General features: G+C 55.9%; 2 protein-coding genes across 5 annotated transcripts in view; one reads left to right on the top strand and one right to left on the bottom strand.

Moving 5' to 3' along the window:
- LOC135270206 (cyclin-Y-like protein 2) overlaps positions 1-13,962 on the bottom strand; it is a 281,562-nt gene that overhangs the window by 126,378 nt on the left and 141,222 nt on the right. For 3 of the 4 annotated variants that reach the window (XM_064365551.1, XM_064365552.1, XM_064365556.1), the window contains exons 4-5: positions 7,447-7,604; positions 5,398-5,548 (exon numbers count right to left, since the gene is read on the bottom strand). In XM_064365551.1, coding sequence (XP_064221621.1) covers positions 5,398-5,548; positions 7,447-7,604 — 309 coding nt within the window. Of the gene's footprint in view, positions 1-5,397; positions 5,549-7,446; positions 7,605-8,423; positions 8,498-13,962 lie in introns of those variants that run through there. The other variant, XM_064365553.1, reaches the window with a different exon arrangement.
- Positions 8,772-13,476, top strand: LOC135270076 (mitogen-activated protein kinase 15-like). The gene is made up of 9 exons (XM_064364820.1): positions 8,772-8,826; positions 8,900-9,111; positions 9,902-10,000; positions 10,251-10,280; positions 10,410-10,500; positions 10,911-11,123; positions 11,212-11,377; positions 11,553-11,692; positions 12,440-13,476. The coding sequence occupies exons 1-9, from the start codon at positions 8,772-8,774 to the stop codon at positions 12,499-12,501; spliced, it is 1,068 nt and encodes a 355-aa protein (XP_064220890.1). The 3' UTR covers positions 12,502-13,476.

Genomic DNA, 13,962 nt, shown 5'->3' with positions numbered 1-13,962 from the left:
AAAAAGGATAAAAAGGAATGAGCAAAGTCTAGGATATATGGGACTATGTGAAAAGACCTAATCTACGTTTGATAGGTGTACCTGAATGTGACGAAGAGAATGAATCCAAGTTGGAAAATACTCTTCAGGATATCATTCAGGAAAACTTTCCCAACCTAGCAAGGCAGGGTAATATTCAACTCCAGGTAATACAGAGAACACCACAAAGATATTCCTCAAGAAGACCAACTCCAAGGCACATAATTGCCAGATTTATTTGGGTTGAAATGAAGGAGAAAATACTAAGGGCAGCCAGAGAGAAAGGTCAGGTTACCCATAAAGGGAAACCTATCAGACTTACAGCAGATCTCTCAGCAGAAACCCTACAAGCTAGAAAAGAGTGGGGACCACTATTTAACATCCTTAAAGAAAAGAACTTTCAACCCAGAATTTCATATCCAGCCAAACTAAGCTTTAAAAGCGAAGGAAAAATTAAATCTTTTGCGAACAAACAAGTACTTAGAGAGTTCACCACCACCAGGCCTGCTTTACAAGAGCTTCTGAAAGAAGCACTATACATATAAAGGAACAACCAATATCAGCCTTTCCAAAAATATATCAAAAAGCAAAGAGCATCAACACAATGAAAAATTTACACCAACTAATGGGCAAAACAGCCAGCTAGCATCAAATGGCAGTATTAAACTCATATATATTCAAAGTGGATAAAAAGCCAAAACCCATCGGTATGCTGCATCCAGACCCATCTCACATGCAATGATACACAAAGACTCAAAACAAACAGAAGGAGGAAGATTCACCAACCAAACAGAGAGTAAAAGTAAATAAATAAAAAGCAGGAGATGCAATTCTCGCCTCTGATAAAGTAGACTTTAAAGCAACAAAGAGCAAAAGAGGCAAAGGAGGACATTACGTAATGGCAAAAGGATCAATGTAACAAGAAGAGCTAACGATTCTATAGATCAACGAGACAGAAAATCAACAAGGACATCCAGGACTTGAACTCAGACCCGGAACAAGTAAACTTAATAAACATTTATAGAACTCTCCACTTCAAATACACAAAACACACATTATCACCTCACACCTATTCCAAAAGTGACTACATAATTGGAAGTAAATCACTCCTCAGTAATCGCATAGCATTTCATAGGTTTAAATGAAATATTGGTTGGCTGCTTGTCATTTTCTTCCCTTATTCCTTCCTGTCTGCATCATTAAGTATAATTATTGGTATAAAAAAGGTTTTCAATACCCATTACTAAACCGCATTCTAGCCTGGGCAAGAAAGCAATACTCCTATTCTCTCTTTTTCTCTTCCTTTTTCTTCCTCTTCTTCATTCTTTTCTTTCTTCAAAAAGAAAAAAAGAAAATGAAGGAATTTATTCTTTTTGAATTCACCCCAATTTGAGACAGTTACATAAAAAAAAAAGTATGCATATGTCAATGTCTGTATCAATATGCAATATCAATATAATCAATGCACACAACAATATGTATCTGTACTTAAATCACCTCTTTAGCACTAATTATTACAATCTGATGGACTGCAAAGCAAAAGTATAAAATCCCACAAAACCAAAAAATAAAAATAAAAAATAAAAAGAGTATTCAAGCCAGGTTTCAACCAATGTAAAAGTTTATTTTGCCAAGGTTAACAACATGCCCAGAAGAAATAAACACAGAATCACAGAAACAGTCTGTGGCCTGTGATTTTCTCCAAAGGTGATTTTGAGAGCTTCAATATTTAAAAAGAAAAAGTGTGGAAGTGTGATGCCTCTGGCTTTGTTCTTTTTGCTTAGGATTGTCTTGGCTGTGCAGGGTCTTTTGTGATTCCATATGAAGTTTACAGTGGTTTTTTCCAGTTCTGTGAAGAAGGTCATTGGTAGCTTGATGGGGATAGCATTGAATCTATAGACTACTTTGGGAAGTGTGGCCATTTTCACAATATGGATTCTTGCTAACCATGAACATGGAATGTTTCTCCATCTGTTTGTGTCCTCTCTTATTTCGTTGAGCAGTGGTTTGTAGTTCTCCTTGAAGAGGTCCTTTACATCCTCTGTTAGTTGTATTCCTAGGTATTTTATTCTCTTTGTAGCAATTGTGAATGGGAGTTCGCTCTTGATTTGGCTCTCTGTTTGTCTGTTATTGGTATATAGGAATGTTTGTGGTTTTTGCACATTGATTTTTGTATCCTGAGACTTTGCTCAAGTTGCTTATCAGTTTCAGGAGATTTTGGGCTGAGACGATGAGGTCTTCTAGATATACAATCATGTCGTCTGCAAATAGAGACGGTTTGACTTCCTCCTTTCCTAATCGAATACCCTTTCTTTCTTTTTCTTGCCTGATTGCTCTGGCTAGAACTTCCAATACTACGTTGAATAGGAGTGGTGAGAGAGGGCATCCTTGTCTAGTGCCTGATTTCAAAGGGAATTCTTCCAGATTTTGCCCGTTCAGTATGATATTGGCAGTAGGTTTGTCATATATAGCTTTTACCATTGTATGATACATTCCATCAATACCTAGTTTATTGAGAGTTTTTAGCATGAAGGCTTGTTGAATTTTATCAAAAGCCTTCTCTGCATCTATTGAGATAATCATGTGGTTTTTGTCTTTGGTTCCGTTTATGTGATGGATTACATTTATGGATTTGTGTATGCTGAACCCGCCTTGCATCCCTGGGATGAAGCCTACTTGGTCATGATGGATAAGCTTCTTGATGTGCTGTTGCAATCTGTTTGCCAGTATTTTATGGAAGATTTTTGTGTCGATGTTCATCACGGATATCGGCCTCAAGTTTTCTTTTTTAGTTGAGCCTCCGCCTGGTTTCGGTATCAGGATGATGCTGGTCTCATGAAATGAGTTAGGGAGGAGTCCCTCCTTTTGTATCGTTTGATACAGTTTCAGAAGGAATGGAACCAGCTCCTCTTTGTACGTCTAGTAGAATTTGGCTGTGAACCCACCTGGACTTGGACTTTTTTTAGTTAGTAGGCTATTGATTGCTGCCTCTACTTCAGCCCTTGTTATTGGTCTAGTCAGGGTTTCAGCTTCCTCCTGGTTTAGTTTTGGTAGAGTACAAGTGTCTAGGAATTTATCCATTTCTTCCATCAAAACAGCATGGTACTGGTACCAAAACAGAGACGTAGACCAATGGAACAGAACAGAGACCCCAGAAGAAACACCACACATCTACAACCATCTGATCTTAGACAAACCCAGCAAAAACAAGCAACGGGGAAAGGACTCCATGTTTAATAAACGGTGTTGGGAAACCGGACTAGCAATGTGCAGAAAGCAGAAACTGAACCCCTACCTGTCACCTTACACTAAAATTAACTCCAGATGGATCAAAGATTTAAACATAAAACCTAACACCATAAAAACACTCGAAGAAAACGTAGGCAAAACCATCCAGGACATAGGCATAGGCAAGGACTTCATGACTAAAACACCAAAAGCAATGGCAGCAAAAGCCAGGATAGACAAATGGGATCTAAATAGAAATTCCATTTGACCCAGCAATCCCACTACTGGGTATATACCCAAAGAACTATAAATCATTCTACTATAAAGACACATGCACACGTATGTTCATTGCAGCCCTGTGTATAACAGCAAAGACCTGGAACCAACCCAAATGCCCATCAATGATAGACTGGACAAAGAAAATGTGGTACACATATACACCATGGAATACTACACAGCCATAAAAAACGATGAGCTCGTGTCCTTTGTAGGGACTTGGATGAATCTGGAAACCATCATTCTCAGCAAACTGACCCAAGAACAGAAAGCCAAGCACCGTATGTTCTCACTCATAGGTGCGTGTTGAACAACGAGAACATGTGGACTCAGGGAGAGGAGCATCACACACAGGGGACAGTTGGGGGGGCAGGGCAGAGACATGCCAGATATAGTACGCACCTAAAGTAAAATAAATCAATCAAAATACAACAACAACATTGGCTCAGATTTGTTATGACACACTATGCTGGCTAAACAGAGCACACCGGGGTGCTGTATTTGGTGCAAGGGACGCTGCTTGGCAACCTCTGATCGAAGTACAGCTCAGTCATATCTTGAGCGCCGATGGTGACGGGGAGCTCGCCACCTCTCTGTGGTGCCTCCTGCCTCAGATCCAAGTGGGTGCTGATGGTACAGCGTCTCCAAGTGGCTTCCTAGCCCTTGGGACTGCAGACTTCTAGGGCCCTGGCAATGCTTTCTCAGTAAAGAAGCCAAGCTGGCAAAACACATCCTCTTCAAAGCCAACATAATGCCCCTGCCTGCCCACGGCGCTCTCTGCTGGTGCACTAGGCGACCTTCAGGCTATCTGGGACCAGCTCTGACAGCCTCCGCTCTGGGATCAGCTGCCGCGGCAGCCTACACATGCCATGGGGCAGCAGCGGTGGCATCCCTGGACACTGGCCCCAGTAGCACGGAACCCGGGAACAGATACTGCCACAGTCAGCCCGCAGATGCAGGAGGGCAGGAGGCGCTCAGTCACAACTCTGTGTCTGCACAGTGCCCAGCGCCTGCAAACCTGTGCTCTGGGCCAGGCCCAAGGAAAAGTGGACCCTAGGGTGGGACGGCGGTACGCTCCACGACCCTCAACGCCCTCGGGGAGCAGCCCTGCCAGAATCTGCCAGGGCCTCAGCTACAGCTCCCACCTGGAAATGGTGCAAGTCACTATCAGTGGCAACCCCTGGCCCTGTCCTCCCCCACCAGCAGCAGGAAACCCGGGACCAGATGTCACCACGGCGCCTAATTTAGGTTGTCGGCGGCACAGCTGCTAGGTGATGGAAACCGGCGCTCAGCCTCATCGTGGGTGCTGCAGTGGGCCCAGAGCCCACGACCCCCCACTCTGGGCTTGGGCCAAGGAGGCACAGGTCATAGGGTAGGGGGAGTTGCCTTGGGCGACCCCCAGGCTGTCTGAGACCAGCCCTGCAGTCTCCCGTGCATTCTGCTGCACCTGCCACTTATAGATGGCATTCAGCAGTGTGGTGGCAACCCAGGATCCTGCCCGCCTCCAGCAGCAATGCGGACCCAAGGGCCAGATCCTGCTGCGGTGCCTAAATCAGGCCTCGAAGCAGGAGGAGGACTGGAACTGGCATCCAGCCCCATCTCAGTGGCTGTAGGGTACCCAGCACCTGTGACCAGCACCCTGAACCAGGGTCAAAAAGGAAAAGGAGGAGGGCGGGAACAGGCACTGCCACCCTCTGCCACGGGCTCAACCGTAGCTGCCACCTGCACACGACGCGGCAGAAGTGGTGGCAGCCCCAGCTCTGCCTGCAGTAACCAGCAGGGGGAGACCCAGGGACTGAGGCCGCCTCAGAGGCTGCCACCTGGCCACCTCTGCACCCCTGTCCCTGCCCTGGTGGCAGCCAGCCACGCTCCTACCTCTCCGGCGCTCTGCAGTCTCCGTCGCTGCCACCCACCGCAGCGAGGCGAGCCGTGGTGCCACAGGCTCCAGGCTCCAGCCTCCAGCATGCAGCAGATGGCTCTGCCTTCTCCTGGCATGGAGCAGCTGGGCGGGCAAAGCCGGAAAAGCCTAGAACGGGACACAGAGAGTGGTAGTGTTAGACCCCCACCTTGTCCTGCTGGCCACCGGGTGGCACGGGCCAGTTTCAGCGAAGGCACTCACACCCACCCTCCACAGTCCACAGCATCTCTTTTTGGCCCAAACTGGCTAGGGAGTGGAGACTGGAGACACGATGGGGCCTGGGCTTCCTGCTCCACAGGAACCACTGGGACCATCCAGGCTGTGCTCGGGAAGCAGGAGCAGCAGAAACTCAGACCCAGCCAGCCCTCCCCACCAATGTGCTGCTTCCCACTCCTGAGACCTCCACCCACAGGCCCCTGTCACCCCGTGGTGTCTGCTACTGCATGCCTGGGCATCCCTGGCAGGCTCTGCAGCACAGAATGTGAGGGCTCAGGCCTGGGAACCATGATGGGTCTGGGTGCCCTGCTGTGATCAGGATTTTCACAGAAACATGTGCCCGCCACGCAGGAGGAGATGGTCCTTTAGAGTTTAGAGTCCGGGGAGAGCAGGACCACTCCTCTCTCAGAGACCACCGCTGTCACTGAAACCTCCATCGCCTGCCACCGGTAGGGCAGCTTCCGACAGAGCCCCTGATCCGCTGCCACCGGCAGTGTAGCCCCAGGATAGTGTCAACACCCCATCCCCCACCACCAGCAGTGTAGCCCCAAGACAGTGCCAACACCCCATCCCCCACCACCAGCAGTGTAGCACACGACGGCAGCCCCTAACCTGCCCCTGCCTTAGACACTGCAGCACTCGATGGCACCCGCAAACCAACCCCCTGCCATGGGCAGCACAGCCCGGGATAGCGCCCCAACGGGCTCCCTGGGGTGGGCAGTGTAGCCACAGATAGGGTCCCCAAGCAGACCCCCACCGCAGGCAGTGATGCCCCATATGGAACCCAAACCACCCCCCACTGCGGGCACTGCAACCCTCAATAGCGGGTGCCCTAACTCACTCACCGTCGGGAACAGTGCGGCCCTGGATAGAGCCCCCAACCAACCCCCCGCCTTGGGCAGTGCAGCCACAGAGAGCACTCCAAACTCCCTCTCCACCTTGGGAAGTACCACCATGGACAGCTCAGGTAGCCCGATAATGCACCCAACCTGCCCCTGTCACAACCCACGCACGCAGCCTGAAATAGCACACTCACCCACTCTTTGCCAGGCAGTGCAGATCCCTGGGAGCACCTGACCCACCCGCCGCCTCTCCACCACTCAGGCTGTGTATCCGGCCCCCACAGTTCCCCCACCAACCCTCTGTAGCTCTCCCGACAAGCCCCCCAACCTCTGTCTCAGTGTAGTCCCCATGGCGCCTTTAACACCACCCCTCCACCCCACCAGAACCCTAACCCATCCTCCACCGCCAGCACTGCAGCCCCAGATAGTACCCCCAACCTGCTCCCCATGTGGGCAATGCAGCCTTGGATAGTGCCCCCAAACAGCTCCCAGACACAGGCAATGATGTCCTGGATACCACACCCCCCACCCACTGGGGGCAACGTAACACCTGATAACACCCCCAACCCATCCCTCACCGCTGGCAGTGTTGCACCCCACAGTGCCACCAACCCATCCCAGACCTGACAGCTCCTCCAACTCACCCCCCACCTAGGCCAGTACATCCCTGGACAGTGCCCACAAGATACCCCATTGCTGCTGACAGTACCGCTTGGGACAGGCCCCATCCCAGCCCCCAGCAATGGGCAGCACATCCCAGGAAAGGGCCCCCAACCCTCTCCCCTATGTGGGCAGTGGCGTCTCAAATAACCCCCCAACCAGCCCCCGCAACACCAGCAGTGACACCCTGGATAGTGCCCACTGCCCATGGCAGGGCACCCGCAAGCCGTCCCCCATGCCTCAGGCTGTGCGGGCCAGGATGGCGAACCTATCCCACCATCTTTTTACCTTTCCAGCTGCGCTGCAGTCTCTGTCACCGCCACCAACTGCAACAGCGAGGCGAGGGGATACTGCACACTCCAGGCTCCAGCCTCCAGCATGGGCAGCTACTCCTCCTTCAACTCTAAGCCAGCTCGGAGCAGGTAGGCCCACGAACTCAGAAGAATCTGAAATGGTGAGACCAACGTGTACACACACACAGAAAAACACTACAAAGTAGCAAAAAAATCCAATCTAGAACCTGACCAGACAATTCTGCAGACACAAAATCCAAAAACAGATAAGAGATTACGTCCTCAAAATGAGCTATTCATTAGGAAAATGCAATTTGCCAGGCAAGGTGGCTCACGCCTGTAATCCCAGCACTTTGGGAGGTCTAGTTGGGCAGATTATCTGAGATCAGGAGTTTGAAACCAGCCTGACCAATATGGTGAAACCCCATCTCTACTAAAAATACAAATATTAGCCAGGCGTCATCGTGGTGGGTGTCTGTAGTCCCAGCTACTCAGGAGGATAAGACAGAACTGCCTGAACCCGGGAGGTGAAGCTTTCAGTGAGCTGAGATTGCGGCACTGCACTCCAGCCTGGGTGACAGAGCCAGACTCAGTCTCTTAAAAAAAAAAAAAAAAAAAGAGGAGGAATGCAGGTGTGGTTTTAGAAAAAGGGAACTCATACGCTGTAGGTAGAAACGAAAATTAGGATACTCCAGCTCAGAGGGCCGTGGGGCTCGGAGGGACCCAGGTCCCAGACTTCACCATGGCTCAGGACCTGTGCACTCCTGGACGCTGGATGCAGGTCAGACATGGACACAGCCTCCCCGGCAGGGCTGTGGACGCCGTCACAGCCAGCACCCTACAACCGCCCCCACACGGACGACTGGGGCCCAAAGGCCCACAAAGAAGTCAGGACTGGAAAGCACGGAGCCGCGGAGAAGGAGCAGGGAGGTCTGGAGGATTCCCGGTGGGGTACAAGTCCCCGCCACTTACCCCAGAGATACGCGTAGTCCTCCACCATCACGTGGAAGCCACCACGGCTTCTCCAAAGAAACTCGCTCTGACCTCGCCGCAGCCTCTGCTGACTCCCTCCGGCTGGGCCGGGCCTCCGCCTCCGTTGACTCCTTCCGGCCGGATCGGGCCGGCGCGCCGCCTCCGCTGACTCCTTCCGGCCGGGGCCCCGCCTCCGCTGACTCCTTCCGGCCGGGGGCCCGCCTCCGCTGACTCCTTCTGGCCGGGCCGGGGCGCTGCCCGCGCTGACTCCGCTTGGGAAGGGAGTGAGTGCCCGGGGACGCGCTTGCCCTCCGAGGAGCGCCCCTGCGGAGAGAATACCTCCGGGGGATGGTTGGTCCCCTCCGAGGCCTATTCCGTCACACACTGGCGTCCTGCCTCCTCCGTAGGCGGAGGGGTGGTTTGGAGCCCCTTCGTGCCTCAGTTTCCTCATGGGGTGACACGACCGTGACTCCCAGGATCCCAGCTCCTGGAGGCAGGTGACAGCCAGGACCCCAGCAGCCTCAAGCAGAGGGATCCTGGCGCCCCACTTCCCATGTGCCCACAGTCGCCCGCTTTCTGGGTGCACAGGACGCTCTGGGGAGGCTGGGCCCGTGCCTCAGTCACTGAGAGGGAGTGCAGACCCCGGGCTCAGGAGCACAGGGGCGAGTCCCAAGAAGGGCCTGAGCGGGTATGGGGTGGGTGCAGAGTGAAGGCCAGAGCCAAGTGTATCTGTGTGCCTGAGTGAGCACACGGGGGGAGGGGGAGGAAGATCCTTCCGGGCAGTTCAGACAGCAGGTGCTCAGTTGAGGCCCAGCGCAGGCTTGTGTGCGACTGGGTAAGAGATAGAGAGATGAGTGGTGAGGGGTCCAACCGTGTGGGGGCTTCGGGAAACTTCCAGGACTTTGGTTTTCACTGTTGCTGACGCCAGAGCTGTAGCAGCTGCTGGTGTCACTATATGAAGGCCTACCCTGCCCCCTGTGTTGAGAACCCACTATTGGCATGCAAGGGAGTGGCAGACGGAGATTCCTTAAGGGGTGAATGCAGCCACCCAGTGAGAGATGCCAGAGGCTGGGACCAGGGTGGGGGCAGCGGAGAGGGTGGCAGGGGCTAGATTCTGGAGGAATCTGAAGGTGGGGCCAACGGGACTAGGGGCTAGGTGGGTGTGAGAGAGAGGGAGGGAGAGTGCCTGGCAGCTGGAAGGATGGCAGGGCATCCCGAGCTTCATTTCCTGCCCAGATGCTCCCTTCTGTGGCCTCCTTTTTTCCAGGGCCTCGCCAGCTCTCACCCTCCCCTCTGCCTCCCCTACTCTGGAAGATGTCAGACGAGTCTAGGGTGGCCTGCAGTTGTGGAGCCCACACTCCCATCCCCTCTGGGGACCCAGAATGGGAAGGAGGGGCCTCATGTGTGCAGGAGCAGTCTGGGTGGGCAGGGGATGGTGGGGCAAGGGGCTGACCCTGTGTCATGGCACTCCTTCCCAGGCCTACGGCATTGTGTGGAAGGCAGTGGACCGGAGAACAGGTGAGGTCGTGGCCATCAAGAAAATCTTTGATGCTTTTCGGGATAAGACAGATGCCCAGGTGAGTGTGTGGGGAGAAGTGTGGGGCGGGATGGGGCTGGGAGCGGCAGCCCCTTGCCCTGGTGCCTGGAATCAGGTGGGAGCTGGGAGCCGGTCACAGCAGATGTCATGGCTTGTCTCGGAACACTGCCCCCTCTTCCGCGCCTGGTCTGGTGGGCCTTGGGTGATGGACATCAGCTCCTTTGGGTCCTCTCAGGACACGGGCTTCCTTCTTGCTCCACCCACCCACACACCTGTTTCTGTCTCTTCAGAGAACATTCCGGGAAATCACACTCCTCCAGGTGAGTAGCCTGGGCCCTCCCCCAGTCCCCTTCCCCAGGAACAGACCTCTCCAGACAGGAGAAGAGCCGGGCTTCTCGGCCCCCAGAGGCAGTCCCTGGCCTTCCAGCGGCCACCGACTCTCTCCCCAGGAGTTTGGGGAGCATCCCAACATCATCAGCCTCCTTGACGTGATCCGGGCAGAGAACGACAGGGACATTTACCTGGTGTTTGAGTGTATGGGTGAGTGAGGCCTCGGCCAGCGCCCCGGCCCCGCCTCTGGCCTGTCCTCGCCCGCCCCCCGGTGGCTTGCTCCCTCACCGTGTACCCTGGACTCAGGGACAGACAGCTGACCAGTGTCAGCCTCCAGAGCCAGCAGCGACCCCTTCATCCCACCTGCCCCGGGCTCCTGCTCCCGCCAGTCTGCAGCTGCGTTCCTTTTTTTCTCATTTTATGAAAGAAAGGCAATAGGAAATAAAACGTTTTTTGCTTTAAAATAAAAAATAAAAATAAAAAAATTAATAATAAAAAAATAAATAAAAAAATAATAGGCACAGCTGCAGACCCCACCGCCGTGCCCACAGGCTGTGCGCAGGATGGAGGAGTGGGGCAGGCAGGCCGCGGGCTGGTTCAAAGTGAGACAGACCTGCCAGGTGCCCCTCTCCCACTCCCCCAGGGTGCCACCCCCACCCCCTCCCCCTCCACCCCCCAGACTGGAGTGTGCACCCTCTCCCCAGACACGGACCTGAACGCAGTCATCCGGAAGGGCGGGCTGCTGCAGGACGTCCACGTGCGCTCCATCTTCTCCCAGCTCCTGCGGGCCACCCGGTTCCTCCACTCGGGGCACATCGTGCACCGGGACCAGAAGATGCAGCACCCACAGTGCCTCGAGTCCAGCTCCCAGGCCCACCCGGCCCCACCCGGCCCCAGGGCCTCAGTCTGCCTTCTCTCTGCAGCCGTCCAACGTGCTCCTGCGTGCTGACTGCACGGTCAGGCTGTGTGACTTCGGCCTGGCCCGCTCCCTTAGGGACCTCCCTGAGGGGCCTGAGGGCCAGGCATTGACAGAGCATGTGGCCACACGCTGGTACCGGGCTCCGGAGGTGCTGCTGTCTTCACACCGGTAGCAGTGAGACACCCCCAACCCGCCCTCTACCTCCTTGCAGGGGCCCCCAGGGCTGCCCTCCTGCCCAGCCAGAGCTCCCAGGCCACGAGTGTCCTCTCACTCACCCTCCCAGCAACTCCATCCCCACCTCTGCCTCTAGGTCCCTCCATGCCTACACCCCTTCCTGCCCCAGGTACACCCTTGGGGTGGACACGTGGAGTCTGGGCTGCATCCTGGCGGAGATGCTGCGGGGGAAGCCCCTGTTCCCGGGCACGTCCACCCTCCACCAGCTGGAGCTGATCCTGGAGACCATCCCACCGCCCTCCGAGGAGGGTGAGCCAGGCAGCTGGGGCTGGGCACCGGGATGCTTCGGGTCAGATGGCACAGCTGTGGGGAGACGGCAGCTGACAGGCCAGGACTGCTGGGAGGAGGGACGGGGACGGCGACAGGGAGGATCCAGAGGATAGGACAGGAGCCCCAGGAAGACCAACTGGTGATGGAGGCCCAGGAGGAGCTGCTGGGGGCGGATGTGGGCAGGCAGTGCCTGGCATAGGCACCATGAGAACCCAGCAGTGGCCATGATGGGGCCGGCAGGCTGGACAAGGTCCCCGAGGGATTGGGGTAGCAGGGGCAGGGACCGTCACTGTGCTGGGAGCTGGGGTGTGCACACAAAGCTGGCAGGAGAGATTCGGGCGCTGAGGGAAGAGGTGGAGGAAGGCAGTGGCAGGAGTGGGGCCATGGGGGTCACTCTTGAGGGTGGGGGCAAGCGGGAGCCGTACCACCGGGCGCATCTGCTCGTCTGGGTGGAGCCTCCTGGTCCGTGGAGGTGGGTGCCAGTGTCCACCTGTGTGAGCACTTCCCAGGGCCAGGTACAGGTGTGTGGAGTGGGGGTCATGTGGGGTGCTTCTGAGCACAGGCTGGGGCACACCCTGGTGATGGGGTGTTTGAGCCCTGCCAGACAGTGGAAACGCTGTCAAGAGGCTGTGCTCCCCGGGGTTGGAAGAGATGGCTGGCCCCAGATGCTTGAGCTGCGCCAGCCTGCCAGGCCTGCCTGGGTCACACCACCTTCTGCTGCCCCAGACCTCCTGGCTCTCGGCTCAGGCTGCCGTGCCTCTGTGCTGCACCACCTGGGGTCCCGGTGAGTGGGGGCACTTCGGTGAGGGTGAGGATGGCTTGTCTTGAGGGAGCAGGGCCACCTTCCTGCAGGGTTACTGGGGCCAGTGGGGGTGTGTGGAGTCCCTGGGTGTGTGGAACCCCATGGGCAGGTGTGGGGTCCCTGGGTGTGTGGAGCCCCCATTGGGGAGGTGTGGGGTCCCTGGGTGTGTGGAGTCCCCCAGTAGGGAGGTGTGGTGTCCCTGGGTGTGTGGAGCCCCCATTGGGGAGGTGTGGGGTCCCTGGGTGTGTGGAGCCCTCAGTGGGGAGGTGTGGGGTCCCTGGGTATGTGCAGTCCCCGGTGGGGACATGTGGGGGCCCTGGGCGTGTAGAGCCCCCCAGTGGAGAGGTGTGGGGTTCCTGGAAGTGGGGAAACCTGAATTGGGAGGTGTAGGGTCCCTGGGTGTGTGAAGCCCCCAGTGGGGAGGTGTGGGGTCCCTGGGTGTGTGGAGCCCTCAGTGGGGAGGTGTGGGGTCCCTGGGCGTGTGGAGCCTCCAGTCGGGAGGTGTAGGGTCCCTGGGCGTTTGGAGCCGTCAGTAGGGAGGTGTGGGGTCCCTGTGTATGTGGAGTCCCCTGTGGGGAGGTGTGGGGTTCCTGGACGTGTGAAACCCCAATGGGGAGGTGTGGAGTCCCTGGGCGTGTGGAGTCCCCAGTGCGGAGATGTGGGGTCCCTGGGTGTGTGGAGCCCCCCAGTGGGGAGGTGTGGGGTCTCTTGGCATGTAGAGCCCTCAGTGGGGAGGTGTGGGGTCCCTGGGTGTGTGGAACCCAGAGTCGGGAGGCGTGGGGTCTCTGGGTGTGTTGAGCCCTGAGTGGGGAGGTGTGGGGTCCCTGGGTATCTGGAGTCCCCAGTGGGTAGGGGTGGGGTCCCTGGGTGTGTGGAGCCCCCCAGTGGGGAGATGTGGGATCCCTGGATGTGTGGAACCCCGAATGGGGAGGTGTGTGGTCCCTGGGCGTGTGGAGCCCTCAGTGGGGAGGTGTGGGGTCCCTGGGTGTGTGGGGTCCCTGGGTGTGTCGAACCCAGAGTCGGGAGGTGTGGGGTCCCTGGGCGTGTGGAGCCCTCAGTGGGGAGGTGTGGGGTCCCTGGGTATGTGGAACCCCCAGTGGGGTGGGGTGGGGTCCCTGGACCTGTGGAACCCCGAATGGGGAGGTGTGGGGTCCCTGGGCGTGTACAGCCCTCAGTGGGGAGGTGTCGTGTCCCTGGGTGTGTGGTGTCCCCAGTGGGGAGGTGTGGGGATCCTGGATGTGTGGAGCCCCCTGTGGGGAGGTGTAGAGTCCCTGGGCGGGTGGAGCCCTCAGTGGGGAGGTGTGGGGTCCCTGGGTATGTGGAGCCCCCAGTGGGGCGGTGTGGGGTCCCTGGACGTGTGAAACCCTGAATGGGGAGGTGTGGGGTCCCTGGGCGTGTAGAGCCCTCAGTGGGGAGGTGTCAGGTCCCTGGGTGTGTGGAGTCCCCT

The sequence above is a fragment of the Aotus nancymaae genome, unplaced genomic scaffold, assembly GCF_030222135.1.
Source record: "Aotus nancymaae isolate 86718 unplaced genomic scaffold, 86718_ANA_hifiasm-v0.15.2.pri h1tg000006l, whole genome shotgun sequence".
NCBI lineage: Eukaryota > Metazoa > Chordata > Mammalia > Primates > Aotidae > Aotus > Aotus nancymaae.
This window is presented reverse-complemented; position numbering and strand designations above follow the sequence as displayed.

Excerpts from the sequence above, each read along its gene's own strand:
- LOC135270076 (XM_064364820.1), top strand. The coding sequence starts at position 8,772 with ATGGTTGGTCCCCTCCGAGGCCTATTCCGTCACACACTGGCGTCCTGC. Across the intron at positions 10,001-10,250 it reads GGGATAAGACAGATGCCCAG|AGAACATTCCGGGAAATCAC; the intron begins GTGAGTGTGTGG and ends CTGTCTCTTCAG. Across the intron at positions 11,378-11,552 it reads GTGCTGCTGTCTTCACACCG|GTACACCCTTGGGGTGGACA; the intron begins GTAGCAGTGAGA and ends TTCCTGCCCCAG.